This window comes from Plectropomus leopardus, chromosome 10 (assembly GCF_026936395.1).
Source record: "Plectropomus leopardus strain MGB_pleo_1.0 chromosome 10, ASM2693639v1, whole genome shotgun sequence".
NCBI lineage: Eukaryota > Metazoa > Chordata > Actinopteri > Perciformes > Serranidae > Plectropomus > Plectropomus leopardus.
In genome coordinates this window covers 34,187,955-34,215,215 of record NC_142185.1, presented here as the reverse complement: position 1 = coordinate 34,215,215, position 27,261 = coordinate 34,187,955, and the positions used below count along the sequence as shown (strand labels likewise).

Here is a 27,261-nt window from a genome sequence, read left to right as displayed (position 1 = left end):
CGTGAAAGGGAAAAAGAAAGAGTGATATAGTTATAGTTTCCTATAACAGTGGTTTTAGGGACAGTTATAACCTTAAGTTAGGGCTGTCCATCCAACAAACAGCATGCTGAATGTTGCAGATTTTTGTACCGAAGATGAAAAAGCTGGAATCACTCGTGTAGATTGTTTAAAGTAAAGAAGATAAAAGCAGTAAGAAAAACCATCTCATTTGTAACTGAACTCCCTACAAACTTAAATCAAGGTCCATTCCACATATTTCATTTTATTTCACAAAATGTTAACAACCCGTCAGATGAGCACACAAAGAAATAAAACGTTTAAGAAAAATAATCTGAAACAACACTTAAAAAGTGTTCCTGCAAAACTATGCCGTTGACACCGACTTATTTCCACCAGGTAAAACGAGGAGCTTCCTCAAGAACATTTATGCTCCCGCCCCCTCCATGCAAATATCCAACCACACCTGCTGGTGCACGATCCCTCACTGGCTTCCCACTCACATAAACATCCAGTCTGATCTGTTCATTCTGTGTGTTTAGAGGGGCAAAAGTCCCACGGTTTACAATAAACTGCTAAACTTAACTCAGGTCGTTTGAGTCAGATGATGTTATGAATAATATTAGAAACATTCATGCACAGAGTAGTTTAGTAATTACATCATTACCATGAAAACAAACACATACGTTATTAACAATACAATTATTTCATTGCTTAAGTTCCTCAGAATCAAAATAAAAAAAGAAATAAAAACAAATCAAAAAATACATTTGAGAGATGAGTGTTCCCATCCAAATTTACTGGAAGTTCTGAATGGATTTGGAGAAAATTTGCTAAATAAAATGCAAATTAATGCACATTTCTATCAGCTCTCTACTTTTGTATCAGTTAACACAAAAGCACATCAAATGAAGAAGTTGCAGGTGCTGATTCTGTTGTCATTCGTGCACTGTGGAAGAAGAGCAAGTGGAACAAAATGACAAAATTAAAAGAGCTCCAGTCAAACCTAAAATAATAGGGTTAGGGTTAGGGTGTTTTTGTTTTTATTTGTTAAATTTGAGGAATATGATACTTTTCTGTCTGTTTCTGTTCTGTTTTTTCTGTGCTCTATTACATACATACACCAGCTTACATTTATTTTTATCAATATTTGTCTACTTTTCCTTTTTTTAAAGAAAAAAATCACAGTTTTTTTTCTTAATGCACTAACTGCAAATGTGCATTAAACTGGTGGATGGAAATGCACTCAGCGTGTGGAGCCTTCAATGGTTTGCAGTTACCTGGCCTGTGAGCATCTCACCTCAGCCCCTTTTTTTTTTCACTGCTGAACTGAAATGATCACTGCCGATCAAATCACTCATGTCCTTATCAATACTGGTTTCATCAATTCAACACTACTTTACATCATTTTTTATTATCTGGTCCCCTCTTTTTGCAGACATCCTGAATTCTCAGTGTTAATGTGTAAATTCATTGCTGCTCGAAAAACACATCATATTATAACTACAGTGTGTTTTTTGATAACTTTAAGAGATTATGCATTACTTTGAAATATACAGTACATAAATCCTAAAGAATAGGAAGTTCAATTGCTGTGTCATGTTTGGTTATACGCTGTGTATCTTACAAAATAGAGGGTTATGCTTAAATTAATACCAAAGTAACATCAAACGTTGCCACAAATTGCCTTTAAATAAAAGTCATTTATGAAAAATTGCATGAAACAACATTTGTTTCATTTGCAACACAGGATTTGTTAGACTGTTGTGAAAATACAGCACAAAAATACAAAGTCGGTATGTTTAATTCTTTATCCAAAGTGAATATTTGTAGAGGTTCTGGGTTTCTCATGGGTTTGTCCGTGATGCTGCCTGCTGTCAGTAATGGTCAGACCATATGTGGAGAACGTTCTGACTGAGAATGGAGCACAAACAAAGCTTATGCTTATAATAGACAATGCAGATGACTGCTGCCAGAAATGTATGGATGGAAAACCATTGTTAACACATTTATAGACCCCGTTCAGCAAAAGTCATACTGCTAATTCATCAGCTTTGCACATTTGCATAACAACACATCATGGCCCCTGAGCTTTTGTATAAAAGGGCTCAGGAGTCAATGAGTTGGCAGAGCAACTTGAACCATCCACTGGTAACCACCTAAACCACCATCATGGGCAAGGTAATGGGATGTTTACTTATGTTTTAACATATTTAAAAAAGTTTTTAAAAAAGAAAAAACATCTAAGTTTGAAGTTAACACTGATATGTTTGATTCTTAAACCCGTGTGTCTGTTTCAGATCGTCTTCTACGAGGAGAGGAACTTCCAGGGTCGCTCCTATGAGTGCATGAGCGACTGCTCTGACATGTCCTCCTACCTGAGCAGGTGCCAGTCCTGCAGGGTGGAGAGCGGCTGCTTCATGGTCTACGAGCGTCCCAACTTCATGGGCATGCAGTTCTTCATGAGGAGGGGCGAGTACCACGACATGCAGCGTATGATGAGCATGGGAATGATGTTCGACAACATCAGATCCTGCAGAATGATCCCCTTCGTAAGAGATCTCAGCTTTACATCCTTTTAATTTCTAAACATTTAACTTTAAAATGTGCAGTCGTACTTACGTGTTTCCTGTATCGCATTACAGCACAGAGGTCCATTCAGGATGAGGATCTACGAGAGGGAGAACTTCGGTGGTCAGATGAGCGAGCTGATGGACGACTGTGACAACATCCAGGACCGTTACCGTATGAACGACTGCATGTCCAGCCACGTGATGGACGGCCACTGGCTGATGTACGAGCAGCCCCACTACAGAGGCAGGATGCTGTACCTGAGGCCCGGCGAGTACAGGAGCTTCAGGGAGATGGGCATGAGCGGCACCAGGTTCATGAGCATGAGGCGTATCACCGACATGTGCTAGACTTCTGTATTTGACTCAAGTAAATAAAAACGATATGTAATTCATAATCATGTTCGTCAATGGCTTTCTTACTTTGTTTGGTTTGTCCTTCACTGTTAACATAACTTAATCCAGTCACCAAAGGTGATGCTCATACAGCATTGATAGTTGCTTTCACCCGCAAACTCAAAACCCGTCACTTGAAAATTTGTGAAGTTAATAGGCTTTTATCTTCTAATACTGTTGAATGCCTGTTTATATCAAAATATGTTTTGAATTTAATTTTATTTAGCCACTTTTCTAATACTAAGATTGTATTCACCAATCACTGCAACGTTGCTACAAGGAAGTTAGACAGGCAAAAAATGTTCATGGATCTGACAGGTCGTAAACAACAGTTTATTCATATCATGCAGTTTATTTGGAGGTAGAACCAAAAGCTAGCACACTTTCAACAGAAAAATATAACCATGTAACAGGTAAAACATATGTTGCAAATCATAAAAAAGACGAGAAATCAGTAGTATGAGACCATATGAAGCAGCACAGATAAGAAAGAACATACCTTGTAAAGCATGAAAAACATTTAAAAGAATTTTGACCCCAAAATAATTCCAAACTAACTTGATCAAAAGGACAAACAACAAGCCTAAAACAATGTGTGATCATGAAAAATAACAATAGAAATTCACTTTCTAATTGAACTAGGGATGGAGCAATATTGACACTCAGTGCTGATACTGATACTGTTTAAAATAGCCGAAACTGATGTTTTGATATTGTTGTTTATGTTTATTTATTCATTTATTCCTCTTTTGCTCAAAACAAAGACATCTAAACTAGTAATTAAACACAGCAAAAGTATTTTGACTCTAAATAATATATGACAAATCCCTCTTTAATAGTTTTGTATTGCTGTGAGAACATCAACAAATTTCTCCATTAATCACTCGCCAATAAGTACATTTTACAAGATTACATTGAACACATCATGAGAACGTTATTCGCCTAATGCTCATTTTTACTGAATAGAACCTGAATGCATCACTATGTAACTCAATGAAACCTCCGCGAGCTAACGTCAACGAGCTCTCTCCTGGAAAGTAGGCCTTTGGTTGATAGATGGTCACTGTAAACGGCCAGAAAAGGTCCTCTGGCGTCCACCTGACTCGCGCATTACGCAACTTTTTTTCTGGGCGCAGTTTTGACCAGAACTCAAAGGAATAGAACGTTCTGCGGCCGTTGCCTAGCAGCGCCGGCGTTTGCTAGGATACGCGAACATTCTCCCGCGGTCTCGCCAATTTTTAGCTAATCGCATTTGATTTTCGGCATTGTTGTTTCGGAGAAACAGAGAAAAAGAAGAGGAAATTTCAGCAGCATGGAGATTTGAAGACTGATACAGCTGAAAGTACAGAAAAAGTAAAGTTCGCTAAAAAAAAACCTCATGGATGGACGATGTTGTTAATAGCAGTATAAAATAAGGACCACACCAGCACCTGAACGGACCGAAGTGACATTTGCTGGTAAGTCTATGATATATGGCATATTGCTGCTTGAGGTGCTGCCAGCTACCTTTTTAGCTTGATAGTTAACTACCTTGCTATCGTGCTAATTAGCTTGCTAGCTAGTTAGCTTGCTAGCTATCATAAGTAAACTTGCTAGCCTGCTTGTGAACGACAGTCTTTTCTGCTTTTTTCACATGTAAACGTTTGTTTCGTCACTGGTTCAACAAACTAAGGTGAAGGGCAATACATGTTTATGTGTGCATGTAAGCTAGATAAAAATGAGGCTTTTATGAGACTTTTATGAGATGTTTATGTTAGGGCTGGGCGATAAATCGATAACGCTGTCGAAATCGATATTTCTCCGCCAGTGTCTGATGATGAATTTGATTTTGATCTTGAAAATGACTTTCTTCAAAAAAAAAATGCAATTTTCCAGCTTTTTGTCTGAAATGTTTTTTTAATGAAAATGCACAAATTAAGTTCATCTGTACTCACCACATCTCAGCCTTTCATACCCTCGGGTAATCAAAAACAAACACAAAAAAGTTATCGGTTATTGGCATCTTATCGGCCACGAGAAGCTGGAAATGATCGTTTTTTCGGTATCAATTGAAATAATAATCGTGCATCACCGGTTATGATATCTTCATATCTCATTTAGGAGTCAAAGGGAACCTTTAAGCTTGTCAGAAATAGTGATTTTATGTATATTGTGATTTATATTGATATCGACTGATATGAAAAACATTATTGTGATAAGACTTTTTTCCATATCGCCCAGCCCTAGTTTATGTTCAACTTTGGTGGCTCTTGTGCTGTGTATCACACTGCTGCCTACAAAAAGTTGACAGGGTTAGTACCAGGTGCTTGAGGTGCTTGAACTACTTGAATTTGACTCTCAGAAATGTAAGTGTGTTATCAACATGTTAGATTTTTAACTAGTGAGAAAAAGGCTTATGGTGCAACTGATGCAACTATGAGGTTGGATTTAAAATGTCAAATTACGACAGATTTAGTTAAAGACCAGATTGCTGAAATGCATTACAATTTATTTTATATACCAGTCTTCCCCACAAGATTTTTTTTTTAGTACTGGGGGCTCTGAATTTGATAAATTTACTGTAATCAGACCACAAAGGAGAAAAGAACTGTATAGTAAGTGAAACCCTCAGCTCTTATGTTTGACTACTACTGTTAGGACACTACTGCACCAAAAGGAGAATGGACGGTTGCTCCGGAGACAGATCAGAAACGCAGTTTTGGGTCTTAAATGAGCTAAATTCAAGTTGCCACAGCCCTAACTGATGGTCCGTCTCCGTTTTCAGTACAATCTGATACTCTACACTAAAATCAGTGTTCCCATCATCACAGGAAACCTGGATAGTTGTAGAATATCACAGTCGCAGGATTGGATTGAGTATTGTGTATAGTACCTATTTGGTACTATGGGGCATGTTGACCACTCAAGGTGCCTATCAATCCAATGTAATTTTTTCCATGTATCAAGATCCCTAATGTAATGCAACCAATTGTTTTCCGTATTATTTATTGTATGATAACCTTTGCAGAGGAGTGGCTTAATCATGTTTACAATGCATTCACTATTTTGACCATAAAAATGCCTTACGCGGACAATGGGAATTCTCAGATGTTGCAGTTTTTTATAATATTTATGCCAGTACTAAAGATTTAGATAACCTTTGCAGCTGCAGAAAGGCCCTGCAGATAATATTTGTTAGTGCTGCTAGATGGAGCTAATCCCTCTGAGTTACGCACACGGAGGAGCGAGGGGGAAAATCTGCTTTGATACTGTTGTTAGCACGAAATTGTGAAGGACTATTGACTATTTTAAGAGGTGGCGGCCTAATATGCATGAAAAACCCTGCATTTCTGGAAACTGACTCTTTGAATTCCCTGATCTTGACATAGAGAAAATAAGTTTTGTTTCTTCTGCATTTAGGACGAGTTGCATCGGACAAAGAGGAAAAAAACACCTGTTTTATGGTAGGACATTTTACACTACTAATGTGTGTGTTGTGTGTGTGCAGGGGTCTCTTTAAATGATCCTGCGTGTCTGATGAAGACCTGTTATATTCTGTCTCGAAAGTTTTCCCTACATTCACTGCAGTCATCCAACATAACCAACATAACTGTTTCATGCATGCTAACGAGGGCCCGACCAATTAATCAACCAGCAGATTAAATCAGTCAATTTTAGCCTTGTCACAATAATTATTGGCAAAGATCTGGCTGATAGACGGCGATATTAACATTTTCCCTAATGAAGTGCCGCGAACATGTCTTGGTTTTACAAAAAAAAAGAAAAGAAATGATGTCCTTGCGCTGTTTATCCAGTAGAGGGCATTCCAACTTCATTTTTACTCAGTCAGGCGAGCCTCACGCTCCCACCGGTGCGGCTGCGGTGGAGACCTGAGCAGAGTTTGCCTTCATGGTAAGTTTTTAACTAGTTTGTGAAATAAACAATGACTCCATAATTGTCCCGTTTCAATTCAAACCCACTCGTCCATGAGTCATGGCGTGATTTGTTGTGTCGGTCATCTGTTTAGTTTATCTGTTTGTTATGTTAGCAAAGTAAAGTTAGGCTGACCTAACTTAATGTTAGCTAGCCGATAACCGTAGCCACAGTCATCTATGTTAGAACTGACGGTACAATATTTGAACATCGCACATTGTTGATCAGGCAGCCGAAGTGTGCTCAGGTTAGACCGCAGCAATGTGACGCAGGCCACAATCCTTCTTAGTGAAATGCAGTTGTAAGTAAATGAATAATCCATCCTGCAACAACCGTCATGCAACTTTTATTGATCATAATTTCACTTTTCCAAAACCGTGTAACATGACGGAGCACATTGAGGCTATAATCAGAGCAGCACACCGGTGTTTTTTATATTGGATTACGTTTTATTTTGAGTTTTCTCTGCACTCAACAGCAGATGTATTGGTCATCTCTTGACTGTTTGTAACCATTATACGCAAAAAAACCGAAATATTGCAAAAGATGACATGTTTAGATGAGTAAGAAAAGGCTTTTCTGGTTGGAGTTTGCTTAATAATGGCACTATGGTTAAGGATGATAGAGTAGCGAAAATGTGATTTTAGATTTAGAGGGCATTGTTACAAATAATGTTTTGCAGGTGACTTCACATATTATGTTGCCTATACACCTACTTATTACTGTAATATAAAGATAATAGATTAATCATTAGTGTGGATATTAGCTATGTTCATGAAGGCACGCCTTGCAGTAAGAAAAATGCTCAATGTCTGAGTTTTAAAATGCCCCGTAACAGACATACAGTATTTGTAACACTATTTTTTAGCACAATGCATATTTTTGTCTCAGTTTTTTAAAATTCATACTTCTTTTTACAGATTGCAGAAAGTGGACATAGTAAGGTGTGAAGTTTGCTTTAGTATTTGTGCAGCTTCTGTGAGCCATGAAACGAAGGACTGTAGGACTGAAGGGAAGGCATGGGAAAAGATTTATGTCATAATAATTCAATTTTAGACTTTCCCCTTTTTATATGGTCATTTTGTTTTGCACTCGTCATTTTGTACATCAGAGTTTTTTATTGTTTAAAAGTAAAAACACTGCAGAGGGCTTGTGAAAAGGCTGTTATGTTAGAATTGTTCATATGCTGCTTTGATGTTGACAATAAGAGTTTCTGCACTCATTTTTGACAATAAAAATTTTGTAAAACAGTGAAATGTTCTGCCTTTAATTCATATCTTTGACACAATTGTTTGAATCATATTTAAGGGATTAAAAAAAAGTTTGGGGTTGTTTAATGTTTTTTTTAATTTAAAAACTTAATTGGCTGATATATATCAGTTAACAGAATGTTTTACTCCCTAATAGCTGTGTCCGTATCGACCGCAAAAAATCCATATTGGTCGGGCCCTCATTTCATGCATGCTAATGTGTGATTTTAATTCATGCTGTGCATTGAAAGTTTACAATTCACACATTTCAAACTACCTGTAGGGGTAACGTGGTGTGAGTGTTACACATACTGGAGCTGTTTCTCACTGGACTCCCAGTCATGTTTGCTAACCAGAGCCAGCAGGTGTCAGTCAAGTTACGGCATGAGTGCCATACATGCCGACAAATCTACCGCGTGAGTTTTATTGGTTTGTTGCTTTGTTTTCTCAGAGGTTGAAACAAATCATACTTAAATTCTGTTTACTTTAGAAAAACAGGAATAGCTCTGAAATTACAAAAAAAACCCAACGTGTATTCATGACGAATTAATTAGTTGTAAAGAAAACAAAATAACAAAGAAAAGGATAGTTTTCTCTATATATACATACGTAAACAAATAAATCAAAAAATGAACCAAAAAAAAAACAAAGAAAAAGAAAACCTTTACAGTGCATACATTAGATAAATAAGGAAATATAATGTACCTAAGTTTAACTCAGACATGTATTCGTTATGTTGCATTAGATTTATTCAAATGATATGGTGTGTTATTAAATATATGTAAGAGGTTAATTCAGCAAACGTATTAAAAAATGTGGTGTGCTTATTTCTCTAATTAATGTGCAAAAAATGTTTATTACATTACTGACTGGATTTAGTACAAAGAGAGGCTGCAATTTGCCACTGAGGGTGCACTTAAAAATCAGATATTAACATATAAGTCTGCGTCATGACAGAGCAAACCCCAAACAGCACCATGAGTATTTAAGTTGTCTGAAGAAATAACCTTAAAAGCATTCTTTTATCTGTGATCAGAAATGTTGTATATGTACTACATAAAATGCATACTAGTTATTAAAAAAATACTTTACTGAACCTAACACAGCACTGGAAATATTGTTTAAAAGTGGAGAAGTGCTGCCATCTGATGGTGTTCAATATAGTGACCACAAAACCTGATGTGCTTTACTGGATGTTTGAGTTCAAGTGTTAAGATTTTTAGGGTATAGATTTTGCATGTGTTGACCTCTTAAACATGCTTTTTACTTTTTAATAAGTTTCACATTGTTCAGTAATATGTAACACAGGAATTCAATTAAAAGAGAATCACTAGATTTTATTCAAAATCTTGCTTTTATACACTGGTGCTCTAATAACAGGAATCCATGATGCGCCTCATGCTCATGAACCTGGTGCCGCTCATGCCCATGTCCCTGAAGCTCCTGTACTCGCCGGGCCTCAGGTAGATCATCCTGCCTCTGTACTGGGGCTGCTCGTACATCAGCCAGTGGCCGTCCATCACGTTGCAGGACTGGCACTCATTCATACGGTAACGATCCATCATGTTGTCGCAGTCGTCCATCAGCTCGTGCATCTGACCACCGAAGTTCTCCCTCTCGTAGATCCTCATCCTGAACTGGCCTCTGTGCTGTAAATCGAAACGAGTGTAAATGAGTCACTGAAATTTTTATTCACATACCGGAATATTTTAAAAATATTTTGAATGAACAGGAAATAATGAGTTACCGTACCATGGGGATCATGCGGCAAGACCTGATGCAATCACTCATGCCCATACGCTGGTAGTCGGAGTACTCTCCCCTCCTGACAAAGTACTGGTTTCCCATGTAGTTAGTGCGGTCGTAGACCATGAAGCAGCCGCTCTCCACCCTGCAGGAGTGGCACCTGCTCAGGTAGGTGGACATGTCAGCGCAATCGCTGCTGGTCTCATAGGAACGACCTTGGAAGTTCCTGTCCTCATAGAAGATGATCTGAAAAAGAAATAATGGCAGTGTGTTACAGATTGTATAAAGTACCTTTTTTAATACATCATCAAAATGAAATTGAAAATATTTTGTAAATCCAAAGCTAAAGCTGTACACACCTTGCCCATGGTCATGGTTACAGTTATTACTGTTTTGGCTCAAGGGGACTGCACACTTTTCTCGATGTCCCCCTGATGCTTTTATACCTGACCTCCCGCGCAAAGGATACATGAACCCATTGTTCAAAATCCTGACAGAGCAACATGGAGCAGAGGCCCCCGTGTTCAGTTCAATTGTAAGTGACCTTCAACAGATCGTGAATTGCGGTGGTTGCATTTGTGACAAGAGGCCCCACTTTGTATTGTCTGTGCTGCTGAACCTGTTTACCACAAACATAACCTGCTTTGAAGGCCTCATTAAATATGTTACCTCCAATCTGATGTTGTTAATGGATGAAACAACACAACAGAAGATTTTAGCCCCCTCCCACCCCCAAATGCAGGATTCATAACAGTGAACAAATACACGACTTGCTAAAGTAGAATAAAACTATGAAAACTAGGCTGTATCATGCAATTTTTATGGTATAAAATTTAATCTATGAACATTATTATACGTTTTTAAAAATATTTGGGTCACAAAACCATGTACAGTCGCAATCATACAAAAGAAAAGGTGTTGCTGATTTTCAATATTTGTAATTATTTATTTTATTAATTTAATTAATGTATATATAATTGTATAAATATGATATAAGTTGTTTTTTTTATTAATCTGATTAGTGAAAGTAAATGACAGTAAATTTCTTTGTTTTGAATATAAAGCAGCTTACAAATCCAGGGTCTTCTCTTTGCCTCTAAAAGTTGTATTTATTCTTAAACATAATCTTTAAATAATGTTTAAATAACACTAATGCTGCGTTCACATGAAATCAGGCACAGCACAGCTCAATGGAATGACAGGACGATAAAATGAAACATGCATGAAAACATGTTGCAGTCATTCCTGTTAACAAAGAATAGAATAAAATATATAAAATGTATGTAATGTTTATTATTTTATGATGTTATTCTAGTGTCGAGTAGGAAGGAACAGAGGAAGGCAAAAAGATAAAATAAGTTAAGTTTGAGCAACACTGCTGTCTACCATTACTGTTACCATTATTCTCGGCGTCACCTAATTTTACCGTCAGGCTCTGGTCCATTAAAATATCCGGCTCGTCATCAACCGTCTGCTTGATTCGATGTGAACGCCGTATTATTCTTTGTGAAGCATCTTTCAGATCAGATATCCTTAGTCTGTGTATGGAGAGTGTTGCACAGGTGTGATAATACAGCTGACCCACCCCCAAACAAGATCTTTTAAAGGATTGTAAGAACAAATGTTAGTTGGTTTTTTTTTCATGCCTTCAATAGTCCGTTTGTTTCCTCCTCCCTTCCTTCCCAACTTTGAAGTAAGTAACTAAAAGCTTGGGGGAAATGCAGTAGCGTAAAAGTGACAGAAAAAATTGACAGAAACTTAAAAACTAGTAAAGTACAGGTAAAAGAACAGGTAAAGTACAAGTACAAAAATCACTTAAATACTCTCGCAAAATATTATTTCTTTATTACATTACACCACAGATACCAGTGAAGAAAGAAGGCTATTTATACCAATGAATTTGTGAGTTGTGAGGTTTTGATTCTACTTTTGGTGGAATAGATTTTGATTGTTAAACAAGTGAATAATTGAGACCGCATTGACTTGCCATTAACACATCAGAAAATGTTATTGATACTCTTGAGGTTGGTTTCCTGCTTTGTTATGATGGCTTGCATAAAGCAAACTGACTTCAACTCTGGAGATTTGTTACTTGTAAAACGGTATGTGGATGGAGAGGTAGTTGCACAAATTTATAGACGGGCAGAACTCTGATAATAAATCTCATCACTGTGACAAGGAAGTAATCTCTCCGTGAGAGCGTGCTGGTTGCAGGTGCAACCTTCATAGACAGATTTCCCTTACATATGCAACAATAAGCAATTACCAGACATTCGTGTTGACAAAGAACCACGCTAAGGCTTGTGATTTTTCTTTTTTATGATACTTAAAAACTAGAGAGGGTGAGGCGAGGCCTTGAGGGAACAGGGCGGTTAGTTTAAAGGGCTGAGGGAGCTGCAGAGGGAGAGCAGGGAGGCAGATAAGCAGGCTGGCCGGTTAAGATGATTCTGGAGAAAAAACACTTGAGGAGAATATGCACCAAAACTAAAATACAAGGAGTGACCCTAAACGACTTATTGCCTTTGTGGCCTGAAGAACTAAATGAAAAGGCAGGTGTAGATAATCAGCGGAAATCAGGAACCTGGAGAGAGCAGGAGCGTTTTGCCCACAGGCACACAGAGACAAACACCAACACACAGGCGAAAAAACCCCACAGGAAAACACATGGAGAACCCTAGGATGACAATGTTTTATGTACACATCCTGGCTAGATATCTGGTCTAGCTATCTGATATAAAAAACATAGATGTGGATGCAACAAGGAACGCAAATGAGTGCAATTTTTTTCCTACCAGTCCAGACAGCGTGGGTGCTATTGTTTTCATCTTTCATGTCCATAGGTTTGTTTCCATCCACCTATTTTAGTGTACGTTTTCAGTTTGTGCATAAACACAATTGAGTGGGAATACCAAAAATTAAAAAAAATGTCTATTGAAAAAAAAGCTTTTAAGCTTGGAGGAAATGGAAAAATTTGTATGTTGATAAAAGGTAAATGCATCTAAGTACAACTGAAATAGATTCAGCAAATAAATTATGTAATCATGACGTATCGTCACTGCATAGGCCACTGTAAGCTCTCTAGATGACTTTCAACATGCATATGTCTGCCCACAGGGCTAATACCAGCACTCTTTAAAGAGCACAAAGCTGAAATACTAGTTGTGCAAGACATTCTGTTTGTATTGTCCAGTGTGCTCTCAGTTATTATGCATGTATTGTTTTCCCTTTTTTTTGAGGTTTGACTGGCACTCTATTAATTACGTCATCTCTTTGCCCTGTCTTCTGACTGGAAAGTTACACCCGGGCCAAAATGCATGCGTGAGCAGCAAGAGATGGCAACCTCGCCAAACTTCTGTGGCTTGCATGCTTGTGGTGGTCTAACTGGCAGCGTTGTTGCTGTAACGCTACAGCAGAGCTGCCTGTTGTTATAACTACTGTGTTTCTGCAAATGTTTCACAGTAAAATGCCTTTTGTCAACAATTGAAAGGATTCTGTCAACAAAAATGTTGTCAGAGGAGTTTTATTTCAAAACAGAAATAGGAAAGAAATTCAGATTTCTTAATGTCTGTGATGGATAAAGACATTGAAACAGTAGCAAAAGGTTGCATTCACTCAGTATATTTATCAAATGACCATTTTCGAGGCCCATTTTTGCTGGAAAAAATCTGCAAGACTACTTTTCTCTAGATGTGCTGCAGCTGTGCCGCACTGCCAGTGTGGCTGCTCTAACCTGTTAAGACGGGTGCTGAAATAAAAAACAACGGGTTCCACAATGCACACACAAACAGTGTGGCCCGGATGTAAGTGCTACCTACTATTTATTTTGTTTTACCACCTCCCAATATTCGCATGACAGTAGCAGATAGAAAAGTACATAAATTCATATTGTCTTTTGCAGATTTTCTAAAAAATTTGGTTGAAAATGTATCAAAATCTGTGTTGGTGAGCCCTTCTCTTTCCCCAAGATACTCCATTCACCTGACAGTTGTAGCATATTAAGAGAATGATTAAGCAGCCACACAGGTGTGCATTTGTATGGTTACAATAAAAGGTCACTCTAAAATGTGCAGTTAGATATTGGAAAAAAAAGACTTTCATAGTGATGTCACATGACTCGCTCTACAGAAATGTATTTTTCAGGCCAGATACCCCAAAGAATCAGTCAGTATCTGGTGTAAGCACCATTTGCAACTTAAAGTTGTCGATTGTGGCCAGTGGAAAGTTGACCAACTACTCTGCATTGACAGCATGAAGTTTCTGAATATTGGCAGGAATTGGAAAAAAAAGTTGTAGAGCTTTAAAAATGGAAGCAAAAACAAAAGTATATGATTTTTTGTTCAGCGTATGAAGCCAAAACAAATTTGGTTTTTTTTTTACTGCAATTTGTGACACAGCCTCTTGTTTGTTCACAGTCGTCTGCATTGCCACGGAGAGGTTGTACACAAATTAGCTCACCAACAGTTTGCAAGATTACGAAGAGATGCATGCCAAAAAGTAAAGCTCACATTTCTGTTTGGAAGAAGAAACACAGTAGAAAACTTTGAACAAATCCAATTGTGATGCAAAGAAGCAATATGACACATGGCTTGAGCGGTTCCACTTTTCGTTTTTTTGATGTGACAAATGTTAGGATGTATTTTGTAAAACCCTTCAAAACTGACAGATATGATCAGATTTCTTATCTGGCTTAATGGGGCATAATAATAATGAGTGCTTAAGTCAAGCCTAGATTTTATCTGTATCTAAAATAACACCTTATGCTTTTTGATTTTTTAAGCCTCCAAGAGTTTTCAGTTTTAGTTCTGTTGACATTTCCCCCAAAACTACAATATTATTTGTGCCTGCCTCTCCAATAATGGCATTATGTTAAACCCCTAAGTTCATGTAAAGTGCACAACACTATCTCGATGGTGTCCACATGGTCTCCATTCAACCATTAATCCTTGTTTGAAACCAGAGGTCTGTGTACTGATGTTATGGTGGAATGTGTGCTGCACACCACTCGTGTATTGTGCCTCTAACAGCAGCATCAGCAAAATAGTAAAATGCTACATGAGTGATACAGACACATAATATGTGATATTTTAAGTAAAAAATAACCTCTAACCTTTTCAGCCCAATGTTATAATCCAAGCTACACTTCTGTATTTGCTTTTTTAAATTCAGTATCTGCAGTAACTTTCACTACTGAATTACATTTTGTTTTCTTTTTAAATCTACTTAAATTACTAGCTTAATTTAAAAATATTTTTAGAATGTAAATCTGGTAACCATACATGAACATTGTGTCTTCTGGTAACCACTGTATAAAACTTACAGTATAAGGTTAATATATGGATGTATATAGGATAATAAAACCAATCAATGAGCAACAATAATTCCTTATAATGTAGCAATCCTTTTCTATTGCTTATTAAAATATTGCGATCAAATTTTACAATACAAAATTACATTGAAAAAATTGATTACCAACAATAAAAATTGTGTACGCCATTTTTAATATGGAATTTTTTTTATTTCTTAGTTTTGCTTTATAACCAATTCAGTACATTAAGGTTAACAGGAGTCGGTGATGCGCCTGATGGAGCTGAATCTCATTCCATCGTATCCCATGTCTCTGAAGCTCCTGTACTCTCCGGGCCTCAGGTACATCATCCTGCCTCTGTAGTGGGGCTGCTCGTACATCAGCCAGTGGCCGTCCATCACGTTGCAGGACTGGCAGTCGGACATGTGGTAACGGTCCTGGATGTTGTCGCAGTCGTCCATCAGTTCGTACATCTGACCCCCGAAGTTCTCCATCTCATAGAGCCTAACTCTATAGGACCCCTTGTGCTGTTAAGAGAAATGTGAACATATATCAATTTGACATTTTTTAAGGAAGCTTGGCTTATGTTCTTATGAGAATCTCAATCTCACTGTCATGAAAGCCATACCATAGGGATCATACGACAGGACCTGATGCAGTCACCAAAACCCATCATACGCTGGTAGTCAGAGTAATCCCCTCTCCTCAGGAAGTACTGCTGACCCATGTAGTTGGGGCGGTCGTACACCATAAAGCAGCCGCTCTCCACCCTGCAGGAGTGGCACCTGCTCAGGTGGGAGGCCATGTCAGCGCAATCACTGCTGGTCTCATAGGAGCGACCCTGGAAGTTCTTGTCCTCGTAGAAGATTATCTAGCGTCCAACAGAGCAGCCAAAGTTTCAGTACTACACATGATCATGGTTATCATTATTGCATTTCTGTGTGGTAATGGTGCTAATAAGGGTGCATAGATGCAGCCATTCTTGGCACAGTACTATACAACATATAATTACTATAAAATAAAGACAAGACAAGTAAAATATCCATAATACACTCACCTTGCCGTGCATGGTGGCTGATAGATTGAGTGATGCTATAGCAATCCTATCCGGGATTTAAGCCTTTTTTATACCTAACGTGACATCCACACATTCGATGGCACCATTGTATGGAAGCCATGAGTCAGCAGCATGCAATGTTGGACCGGCTGTTTGTGAATGCTGATGGGAAAGGGTTATTATGCATCCTCTCTCAGGCTCTATCATTCTAGATCAAAAGGCTTCTGTATCTTTGTGATTACTTTGAATATTACAGGGATGATTCAACTCTTTCTGATGTAGACATACCATACTGAAAAAAGGATTTAAAAAGCATGTTTGATTCATCTTTATGGTCTAGTGTACATTTTATCATAAATGTTTATGCCAGACTGACTAAAAAAAAAAACAGTTTCAAACTGAGACCATTTCGTGTTGGAATCACACCAGAAGATACAGCGATCAGCAACTTAAAATAAATATGGGCCAGGGATGTAAAATGGGGGTGCCATAGATGGCCCCCTCTGTACTTCCCTCCCCTCTTCTTCCGACTTTGTTGCTCGGACCACACCCATCTTGAAGCTCAGCCTTTATTGCGATTAAAACTTCACTCCTGTTAAGTTTGGTGACAGCAAGTTGCACATGCATGACGCTATTGTGGTGGCAAAATCTGTTCAGACTGACAATAACTGCAGGTACTTGAAAATGCTTTTGTGGTGAAAAAGTTTGGCTGAGGGTGCTACTTCACATGTGTAGGTTTAAAAAACAGGTGCTCTTTGAATTCAAGGACAAAAATGACCAAATAAGAGGGAGAGAGAGATTTCTTTTGTCAATAAGTGAAAGCCAAAAAAAAGGCACGCTGTTTGGCAAAAGTTAAAAAGCCTTTAATAAACGGGCTCGACGCCCTACGCATTTGAACTTTAGTGTAAGTTGAAATGCCCGTTTATAAAATGTTTTTTAACTTTTGCAAAACAGTGTGCCTTGGATTTTTTTGGTTTCCACTTATTGCCAAAAGAAATAATATTTCTAACCTCCTCCTTCTTTTTTTTAATGCTTCTTGTGGTAGCTTCTGCTAGAATAAGTCTCTCTAGGACCACATTTCGCCGCTATGACAAACATACACACAATGACAAGGTAAAAACATTCCCATCCCTGCACCTTGAAACAGTAACGTACCCTAAACGTAAATGATCTCAAGTGCTTATAAAGGTGCTGACACTGTTTCAGATTTGTGCATGAGTTCTGTGATGGTTGCAGCAAATACCTGTTTCACTTATGGCAACCTTCAATTTTTTCTTACAACATATTGTTCTATATTTGCCGTTTTTTTTTTACATACAACATCTACATAATGTTATCACCTGTTTGCATAACTACAGTAGTTGACCTGACTTTGCATAATGCTTGCTTGAAGTTACAATTTGCATTGAAAATGAGTGTAGTATAAGGCATATTCTTTTAGTAATATATTATCATATACAGTATATACATCACAACACGACTTTTTTTGAGTCCGTGTTGGGCACTTTCACGGGTCTGGAACGATGCTTGGTTAAAAGAAGCACTCCCAGGAAGAATTTTTTTGTGCAGTTTTTGCTGGGTCTGTCTGAAAATACAGTTAAATAAATAAATAATTCTAAGTAATTGTCATAGTGACCATTGTATAGTATTAAACAGGTTAATACCATTAAAGTCAAAGCTGATTTGGAATGACATTTTTATTATTTAATTCTGATGACTTTTATGTACATTTTCTTTTCTGTTGTGAAATGTGCAATTATGTATGCATGTGAGGTTTTTAAAAATTGGTAACTAATTGAATGGAAAATTGAAAAAGAATTCATTACTCTTAGATGTTAATGGGAAAATGTATTTTTTTTCAGTGTGTTGTGTCTGTGATGTCGCTGTTTATTCTTTTCATGAACATTTTTTCAAGTGAGACTGACAAGAAAATGATTTTCTATAATGTGAACATTCTTAGTATGGGGACTTCTTTATATTTTGATCTGTAGTAATACTCATTGTTTATTCAGTGTTTTAGATAAAATCCACAATTTTTGTAAAAATGGAAGAATAGGAGGAGACAAAGTTTTTTTTTTATCTTTCATTTTTTATTTCAAAATGAAAATGTCTAGCACATGTCGATGATACGCCTCATGCTCATGAACCTGGTGCCGCTCATGCCCATGTCCCTGAAGCTCCTGTACTCGCCGGGCCTCAGGTAGATCATCCTGCCTCTGTAGTGGGGCTGCTCGTACATCAGCCAGTGGCCGTCCATCACCTGGCAGGACAGGCAGTCATTCATGCGGAAGCGGTCCTGGATGTTGTCGCAGTCGTCCATCAGCTCGTGCATCTGACCACCGAAGTTCTCCCTCTCATAGATCCTCATCCTGAACTGGCCTCTGTGCTGTTTTTTTGAGAAGAATAGGTTAATGTTTTTTTCCCGTAGTTTAAAAGGCATTACCTCAAAGATCACCTTTTTAGATGTGTTTTATACGTACCATGGGGATCATACGGCAAGACCTGATACCACCGCTCATTCCCATCATGCTCATGTAGTCAGCGTACTCGCCCCTCCTCATGAAGTACTGGTTTCCCATGAAGTTGGGGCGGTCGTAGACCATGAAGCAGCCGCTCTCCACCCTGCAGGACTGGCACCTGCTCAGGTAGGAGGACATGTCAGCGCAGTCGCTCATGCACTCATAGGAGCGACCCTGGAAGTTCCTGTCCTCGTAAAGGATGATCTAAAACCAAGGGATACATTAGGTTATACTTTTGGTATTGGTAATTTTGGTAATTTTATACTTTTTATATAATTCGATCTTCTATATATAAATTAAAACAAATTTAATGTTGATAATCTGAAATTAGCCCTGAGGCTTACCTTGCCCATGCTCATATCAGTGGTGGTCATACTTGTAGATGAGCTGCTGCTGTTGCTACTGCTACCGCTGCACTGCTGTCCTGTTTGGTGTAATCCTTGCTTTTATACGTAACCAAACCCTACAGTCAGTGGGCCCCCATTGTTTAAAGTCCTGACCCAGCAACATGGTATAGAGCGCTGTACAGGCCAGTGAGGCATAGTCATATGACTGGGCCCTCGAAGACTTTAGAACTTTTACCCTTTTGACCAGGTAACACAAAGCCTTTGCTTCAGTTGTAAGGTTATGTCTGTTTCACATGTATGACCAATATCCCAGGTGCGGTTCACTTTAAGTTATGTCAACAGTTTGAATCAGTTATTACTTGTATTAGTACTAATAGATGCTTTACTTTATGATGCATGATAATTATCACCTGATGTTTAAAAAGTTTAGCGGTTCACTGTGACTCTTATGTGGATGTTCTCATGGAACTCAAACTTATGATTAAGACTACATGATACTGGCATGATAATATAGTCCGACTTGAAAACTGTAGGGTGTAAATTGGTGGCAGGCACAACAATTAATTGTTATATCTTGTGTAGTGTATCATAGTTAACAATGTTATATCTGGGATGCCTAACGACATCCTGAAAAAATAAAAGCATCAGAATTTTTTCCTTTTTCTTCACTTGCAAAGCAAACCCTGCCAGAGGATCACTCTTCTGCACATAACTATAAACATCGCGAAACAAAAGAGGAATGATGATTGTGCTACAAGGTGTAACTCTGAAATAGGAAAGATCAAAAACTTTTTTCCTCTTCTTTTAGGCTGTTCTGATGCAAAAGTATTATGCATACCACTTCACACGCAATTGTTTGTTTGCATACTTGTTGACATTAGCTTTAGCCGACATTCAAGGAGCTAATCAGAAGCGTAAAGAGGTAACATTATAGCAAATTCACAATGCGTCATCATTGTAGAGCAAAACACTGAAATATAGTCGTTTATTCAGTCAATTTTCATCAAAACTAATGTGAAATGACTTAAGCTGCTACTGTTTTAGGTCAATGCAAAAACATCTTTGGCTTACGCTCGCTATTAGAGATGCACAAAACTGTAGGTTACATTGTAACCATGGTTCTCTGACTAAAGAGAGTATCTCTTGTCTTAATTTTAGAGAACAGAATTTTTAGTTCAGGTATGTTTTTCGTCGGACTCACTGGATATTGACTGAGAGTATGCGTCTGCCATTGGCCAGCTACTTCAGCTGGCATTCTCCTCCCCTTTGACTATCTTCATGCTAACGTTTTGAGTTGCTGCATCACAGCCAAGGTGACTGTGAGTGGATCAGAGAAATTCAAACAACCCAGAGCATTTTTACCCCTAAACTGTAACAATGATGGATGCTTTTGGACATTTCTATAGAGCTGACACGGGGCTGTGGAGATAGATCTGGCTACGCAAGGCTATAATATTTTTTACCAAAGTGGTCCTTGGAAGTCATAGCTGTAAACCAACACTGACTAGCAAGGCAAGACATAATTTGATAAATAATTAATGTCTAAAATTTCATTTGTGGCATAAACAATATTAGCCTACATTAGTTAGCTTATGTGGCTACCGTAAGCTACATCACGGGTTGACCCCAATTGCACCTCTGATCAGATCTGTATGAAGTCCGAAACACCTTTCTTGTTTGAAACGAAAGACCTTGTTTCAAGACCGAAGCACCTTCCTCGTTTCATAAACACCTTCTTTGTTTCAATCTTTTCTCATTTCCATAAACTTTCCCTGTTTGAAGACCAAAGAACCGTACTTGTTTCAGCCATTTCTCGTTTTCATACACCTTTCTTGTTAAAGGTCAAAAAGCACCTTCCTTGTTTGAATCTTTTTCGTTTTAGTACACCTACTTTGTTTGAACCTTTTCTTGTTTTCATGCACCTTCCTTGTTTCAAGTCCGAAGCACCTTCCTTGTTTGAACCTTTTCTCGTTTTCATACACCTTTCTTATTTTATACAGATGTCACTATGGGTTTAAAATCTTTGACTATTTTAACCACCACTTACAGTTATAGAGGAGTCACTGTCATGTATCAGAAAAACCTGTGAGCTGGTTACTTAGGTATTCAGTGTGTTGTTTCTTTAAGATTCTTTTTAAAATTACGCCAATTTTAAATGATCTTTCATAACCAAGTTATAAATGCCTGAAATGTGTGTAGATAGTGTAATATGTAAGCGTGTGGAATGCTAAAAACAATTTGTACTTTGCTTTGAAAATGTTATAGCCTAATTTGATGTCATTTTATGTATGAAAGGTGCTATACAAATAAAGGTTATTATTATTATATTTAAGGTAAAATTACTTGCCAGATTAAAAAACATTTTAGGGTGAAACTATGCTTGCGAACAGCTGCTTGCTGTCCCAAAAATACTCAGATGTTTAATTTCATGACCCATTATATAATGGTATAATACAGCATAATATTTTCACAGTGGCAGTTGGTCAATAAGCTTGACAAAAGTTTCAGTACTGGCAAAATCATTTATTTAGTGGCATTTGATACATTCAGTGAACAATCAGTAAACATTTACATGCAGGAATCCATGATACGCCTCATGCTCATGAACCTGGTGCCGCTCATGCCCATCTCCCTGAAGCTCCTGTACTCGCCGGGCCTCAGGTAGATCATCTTTCCTCTGTACTGGGGCTGCTCGTACATCAGCCAGTGGCCGTCCATCACATTGCAGGACATGCAGTCGTTCATACGGAAACGGTCCTGGATGTTGTCGCAGTCGTCCATCAGCTCATGCATCTGACCACTGAAGTTCTCCCTCTCGTAGATCCTCATCCTGAACTGGCCTCTGTGCTGTATTTTTATTTTTTGTTAGTGAGTTAAGCAAAATAATATTTCAATCTAAAGTTTTGGGAGGTTATCACCTGCAACAAAAACTTAAAATGACAGATGCTGTTTTATACGTACCATGGGGATCATACGGCAAGACCTGATGCAGTCCCTCATTCCCATCATGCTCATGTAGTCAGCGTACTCGCCCCTCCTCATGAGGTACTGGTTTCCCATGAAGTTGGGACGGTCGTAGACCATGAAGCAGCCGCTATCCACCCTGCAGGACTGGCACCTGCTCAGGAAGGAGGTCATGTCAGAGCAGTCGCTCATGCACTCATAGGAACGACCCTGGAAGTTCCTCTCCTCGTAGAAGATGATCTGGAAAATTAATTGGTTAGAAAAAGAGCAGCAATGTGAAAATGGTGACCTCATTTGTGAACAGTAATTTCTGTTTTTTTTTTTTTAACAAAAAGATTTTCAGAAGTACCTTGCCCCTCATGTTCATGCCGGTGTTGCTCATGGTGGCTGTAGATGTGCTGTGCTGCTCCTGAACTGCCTTCCTTCCTGGTTTAACCCTTTCCTTTTATACCTGACCACACGTAAAGAATCAGTGTCCCCTCCCCCTCAGTGGACCCCCTTACTCAGCAACTTACCATTGAAGCCAACAGAATACAGTGGTTATGTCCATTTTTCAGGGACTGGGTACCTCATAGTGGACAACAGCTGACGCAACTGTGACACCTCACGACATGCCGACAAAAAAACAGTGTTTCTTTTGTCTTCTCTAGCCGAGTATGACAAATTCCACGTGTTTCACGGCATTGACCAATAGGATCACACAGATATGTTGGTGTTGCTACTATGAACTGTGAAATGTGGGGATGGTCAGTATTTTTTTCTTTCTTTTTCTTTTTAGGTTTTTCCAAACACAAGACAGCCACATACCTCGTTGGATGTCATTGTTTGTCACTGGAGGTTGGCCCCCAGCACCTCATTCCCAATGACATCATACAGGTGGTGAAAGCCAGCAAGCTCAATTGGGCGGGGAACAAGGTGTTGTCTGTCGTGTCTCCCAGCCATGTCACGGTAAGAATTTAGGACAACAGTGGAAACTGCTTATAGTGATCATAATTATAGTGATCAACTAGTCATATAAACTAAAAGGCGAAGGGCAAATTAATTCCTTTACAAATGCTGTTTAAATAATTTTCTTTTAGTAATCAAGTAGTCTACTTACAGTGTTCATTTTGAGTCTTTACACACACAACAACATGGGATATTGTTTTCAAACTACAGTAATTCTCTCCATATATTTCCATGCCTCCACACAGCGATAACTGAGGCCGGAGGCATTATGTTTTTGGGTTGTCCATCTGGCCGGGTGGCACATTCTTGTGAACGTGTTATCTCAAGAAAGCCTTGAGTGAATTTCTTCAAATCTGACACATTCACTTGGACTGAAAAAATTGAAATGATGAGCTAAATAGATTTTGGTGGTCATAGGTCAAAGGTTAAAGTCCTTATGACACTACAGCGGTACTGCATTTTGAGGCAGTCAGTAAAGTAAGTAAATACCGTAGCTGTCCATTTCGTGATTTTATATTTATGTAATACCCCAGATAGCAAAGTAACATTGATTCAGTGTTTGAATTCCATCCTCATTTATGTTGAGTTTGAATTTCCAAGCTTAAATAATGATAATTCAACGTTGATGATTCTTATCATTTTTCAGTGTTGAAATGACGTACATAACATCACTTGAGTGACAGTTGTCAATTAGATGGTAATCCGATTAAGATAAGATAAGATCAAAGACTGACCTCAAATAATTTATTTTTGGTCGTACACACTTGGAAATGTGGTTTGATCTTGAAATTTGGCTAAAAATGTTCAGTTTAGATTCTGATATTATTGTAGATTTCTTATTTTATTGATATTCGTTACCCCATGATGCACTGTGGAGTATTTGCATATTTCAGATACATTAGGAAAAAAGTCATATTTAAGGGCTTTGCACACTGAGTCTGTTTTTTATGAAATGAAATGTCTAAAATTGATTGCAACCCCACATTGTGTCAATCATGTTTTGCACGATGACTCTGAAACTTTTGTCCTTCCAAAAATTTTTCGGAACATGTTCAATTTTGCATTTCAACCAATATTAAATTGTAATGCACTCAGTGTGCGAAGGCCTTCTTAATATGTTACTCACGACTGTATAGAGTTTCCTAGTTAAAGAGATGTGGTGGTTCTGGAAGGTTACTGTTATACCGAATGTTTCTGAGATATAGATATATAATTTATCAAAACTAAGTTTTTGGCATTTTAATTATTCCAAATGAGAAGCCTAGCTTTGTCTATAAGCTTATTTTGGCAAATTGGTCACTTTGATACCCACATGAGCCTTGGCAAACATTCACAAGGACAAGGAGCCACTCAGTGGAATCAGAGGAAATAAACATTGCTTCATTATTGTGGTCAAGTGAAAAACTGCCCCAGTAATTTCCATGTTCATCTTACATTTAACCAGAACTTTGGTGACCTGATTTACTATCTTAGGTTACAACAGAGAAAGTAAACGCTAGCTTGTAGGTACATGAAAAATTATTTTAAGCTCGTTCCCAAAATGGAAAAGTCTTAGCCATAAACATACAAATGAATTAAATTCAGTTGACATCAGATTTACTTATATAGCACCAAATCATATAAAAGCAGTACAGACTGCTTCACATAAAAGAAGAGCTGTGCAAATCAACCAAGACACACATGCACCAGTTTATACATATACAAACACACATACACACAAAACACACATGTAATGTACATGTGCATACATAAAGCCTTACTCATGTCATATCTTGACATGAATTGAGCTATTTTAACTACCAGATTCAGACTTGTAAATACTCAAGACAAATTACATAGTAAACATTGCATTTACATGCACAGGGGAGGTTTGGCTTGCATTACTCAGCAACAGTAGGCTATTTAGCTACTTTAATAATCTACCAAGTGCTTAAAACCAAAGAAACTTATCATTTGTACAGTTTGCCATTTTAGATGTCTCACATGTAAATAGTAAAACTATAATACAAAATGATTTTTTTTACATGGCATTGAAAATTTCTAATTTTGATTTAATCATTCTACTTTTGATCATTTGTAGCCTTTAATGTCCTGCTTTATATCTATATAGAATATTAAGCCCTATTTCATGAACAAAAGTAAGTGTCTTTGTATGGTGGATTTAAAAATGAAAAACATTTTGGGGTGAAAATGTGCTGGCTAATGGCAGTCTAAAAAAATCTAATATTTTGTATTTCATCACTCATATTTCTGTTGGTATAAAACTGTATACTACTGCATAATATATTGTTGTGACAGAACAATGAGCTTAAGAGAAGTCAGAGTTGCACGGAAATTATTTATTTAGTGGCATTTGATACATTCAGTAGACATTTACATGCAGGAGTCCATGATGCGCCTCATGCTCATGAACCTGGTGCCGCTCATGCCCATCTCCATGAAGCTCCTGTACTCGCCGGGCCTCAGGTAGATCATCCTGCCTCTGTAGTGGGGCTGCTCGTACATCAGCCAGTGGCCGTCCATCACCTGGCAGGACAGGCAGTCGTTCATACGGAAACGGTCCTGGATGTTGTCGCAGTCGTCCATCAGCTCCTGCATCTGACCCTGGAAGTTCTCCCTCTCGTAGATCCTCATCCTGAACTGGCCTCTGTGCTGTGTCTTTGAGAGAATTAAACAAATGAGTATTCTGATATATAGTTTTGTGGGGTTGCCACCTGCAGTTAAAACAGTAGTATGATGGATGCTGTTTTATACGTACCATGGGGATCATACGGCAAGACCTGATGCAGTCCCTCATTCCCATCATGCTCATGTAGTCAGCGTACTCGCCCCTCCTCATGAAGTACTGGTTTCCCATGAAGTTGGGACGGTCGTAGACCATGAAGCAGCCGCTCTCAACCCTGCAGGAGTGGCACCTGCTCAGGAAGGAGGACATGTCGGAGCAGTCGCTCATGCACTCATAGGAACGACCCTGGAAGTTCCTCTCCTCGTAGAAGACGATCTGAAAAAAAAAAAGAAATGTAGTGGTTTGAAGAAAAGTAGCAACATGGTGATCCTTTTTTGTAATTAGTAATTTCTGCCTAATAGAAAGAGAGATTTTTAGAGATTTTTAAAAGTACCTTGCCCCTCATGTTCATGCTGGTGTTGCTCATGTTGGTTGTAGATGCTCCTGAACTGCCTCCCTATGTGGTTTAACCCTTTCCTTTTATACCTGACCAAACGTGAATCATCAATGGCCCCTCCCCTTCAGAGGACCCCCTTACTCAGCAGCTTACTATTGAAGCAAACAAAATGCAAAGGTTTTGTCCAGTTTTTCAGGGAGTGGGTACCCGGTACCATGTTTTTGACTTACTCGCTGAATTTGACAAATTCCACGTGTTTCATGCCATTACCCAATAGGAGCATAGAATTGTAAACTTGGTGAATCTGAGTCATGTTTTTAGGGATGCTCGGTGGAACTGTGAAATGCAGGAAAGGTCCGTCATTTTTTCTTTACATTTTCCAAAGACAAGATAGAGGGTATCAAAAATACTGCTTCGGACACCATTATTTGTTTACATTCTTTTTTCTTTTTTTTAATAATTATTTTATACTTTTCTATAACATCAACATAAACCCTATCAACATACAACAGACTCAGCCTATTAAGTCAAGACAACACAGTCCAAATACAAGACAAGACAAAACAACACGGTACAACATTGTCTAGTAAAGTCCAGCCCTCCCTGGGGGCCTAGAAATTATGGTATGTTGAAACGGCCACTATAGGCAAAGAGTAGAGTAGTTTTAATCTTGACAGCAATGGTATGCTTAAGGAGATTGTGGCAAAATCTGGATGGACTAATATAGAGTGACACCCATTGTCAGCCGATAGGGTAGAAACTGGGTGAGGCAATGAGATTTCTGAAATGAGAGCATAAAGAGTCTTACTGACTTCACTTTGGCTAAACTTCATGACTATGGCCTAATCTTACACAGTACCCATTTTAAAAGAACTAATTTTTTTGTTCAGCAAACCTACAATTCTTAGTCTTGGCCTGTCCTCAAACAGTGAAGCATTTCTGCTTCTACCAGCTAGCACGTTTTCTTGATGATTCAAATCAGTCCAACAGCACAAGGAGTCTGACATTTCCTCACTGCTTGCCCACCATTAACGCTTGTTAACCAGGATTATCACCCCAGATTATTATTTTTCTTTCATTTATCACATCAGTTTAATGGATAGAACTCACAAGCTGATTTCCACCTCA

At 38.2% G+C, this 27,261-nt stretch overlaps 6 protein-coding genes and 1 long non-coding RNA gene across 7 annotated transcripts; 2 read left to right on the top strand and 5 right to left on the bottom strand.

The window, feature by feature from the left end:
- The first annotated feature begins 2,096 nt into the window (after nucleotides 1-2,096).
- Nucleotides 2,097-2,965, top strand: LOC121948966 (gamma-crystallin M1-like). Its single transcript, XM_042494537.2, has 3 exons — nucleotides 2,097-2,178; nucleotides 2,298-2,549; nucleotides 2,643-2,965. The coding sequence occupies exons 1-3, from the start codon at nucleotides 2,170-2,172 to the stop codon at nucleotides 2,916-2,918; spliced, it is 537 nt and encodes a 178-aa protein (XP_042350471.1). The 5' UTR covers nucleotides 2,097-2,169; the 3' UTR covers nucleotides 2,919-2,965.
- Nucleotides 2,966-3,801: 836 nt separating this feature from the next.
- On the top strand, nucleotides 3,802-25,529 carry LOC121949211 (uncharacterized). Its single transcript, XR_006106218.2, has 4 exons — nucleotides 3,802-4,420; nucleotides 6,363-6,406; nucleotides 22,842-23,011; nucleotides 25,395-25,529. It is a non-coding gene; the product is annotated as an uncharacterized LOC121949211 (long non-coding RNA).
- Nucleotides 9,437-10,388, bottom strand: LOC121949208 (gamma-crystallin M3-like). Its single transcript, XM_042494832.2, has 3 exons — nucleotides 10,231-10,388; nucleotides 9,878-10,117; nucleotides 9,437-9,774 (listed from the first exon to the last, which is right to left on the bottom strand). The coding sequence occupies exons 1-3, from the start codon at nucleotides 10,243-10,245 to the stop codon at nucleotides 9,496-9,498; spliced, it is 534 nt and encodes a 177-aa protein (XP_042350766.1). The 5' UTR covers nucleotides 10,246-10,388; the 3' UTR covers nucleotides 9,437-9,495.
- Nucleotides 15,365-16,362, bottom strand: LOC121949201 (gamma-crystallin M3-like). The gene is made up of 3 exons (XM_042494826.2): nucleotides 16,234-16,362; nucleotides 15,805-16,047; nucleotides 15,365-15,703 (listed from the first exon to the last, which is right to left on the bottom strand). Exons 1-3 carry the CDS (start codon nucleotides 16,243-16,245, stop codon nucleotides 15,428-15,430), a joined length of 531 nt encoding a protein of 176 aa, XP_042350760.1. The 5' UTR covers nucleotides 16,246-16,362; the 3' UTR covers nucleotides 15,365-15,427.
- LOC121949207 (gamma-crystallin M3-like) lies at nucleotides 18,302-19,188 on the bottom strand. The gene is made up of 3 exons (XM_042494831.2): nucleotides 19,097-19,188; nucleotides 18,714-18,956; nucleotides 18,302-18,619 (listed from the first exon to the last, which is right to left on the bottom strand). Exons 1-3 carry the CDS (start codon nucleotides 19,124-19,126, stop codon nucleotides 18,344-18,346), a joined length of 549 nt encoding a protein of 182 aa, XP_042350765.1. The 5' UTR covers nucleotides 19,127-19,188; the 3' UTR covers nucleotides 18,302-18,343.
- On the bottom strand, nucleotides 21,608-22,542 carry LOC121949205 (gamma-crystallin M3-like). Its single transcript, XM_042494829.2, has 3 exons — nucleotides 22,413-22,542; nucleotides 22,061-22,303; nucleotides 21,608-21,946 (listed from the first exon to the last, which is right to left on the bottom strand). Exons 1-3 carry the CDS (start codon nucleotides 22,443-22,445, stop codon nucleotides 21,668-21,670), a joined length of 555 nt encoding a protein of 184 aa, XP_042350763.1. The 5' UTR covers nucleotides 22,446-22,542; the 3' UTR covers nucleotides 21,608-21,667.
- Nucleotides 25,385-26,178, bottom strand: LOC121949197 (gamma-crystallin M3-like). Its single transcript, XM_042494821.2, has 3 exons — nucleotides 26,131-26,178; nucleotides 25,770-26,012; nucleotides 25,385-25,663 (listed from the first exon to the last, which is right to left on the bottom strand). Exons 1-3 carry the CDS (start codon nucleotides 26,161-26,163, stop codon nucleotides 25,385-25,387), a joined length of 555 nt encoding a protein of 184 aa, XP_042350755.2. The 5' UTR covers nucleotides 26,164-26,178.
- Nucleotides 26,179-27,261: the final 1,083 nt, after the last annotated feature.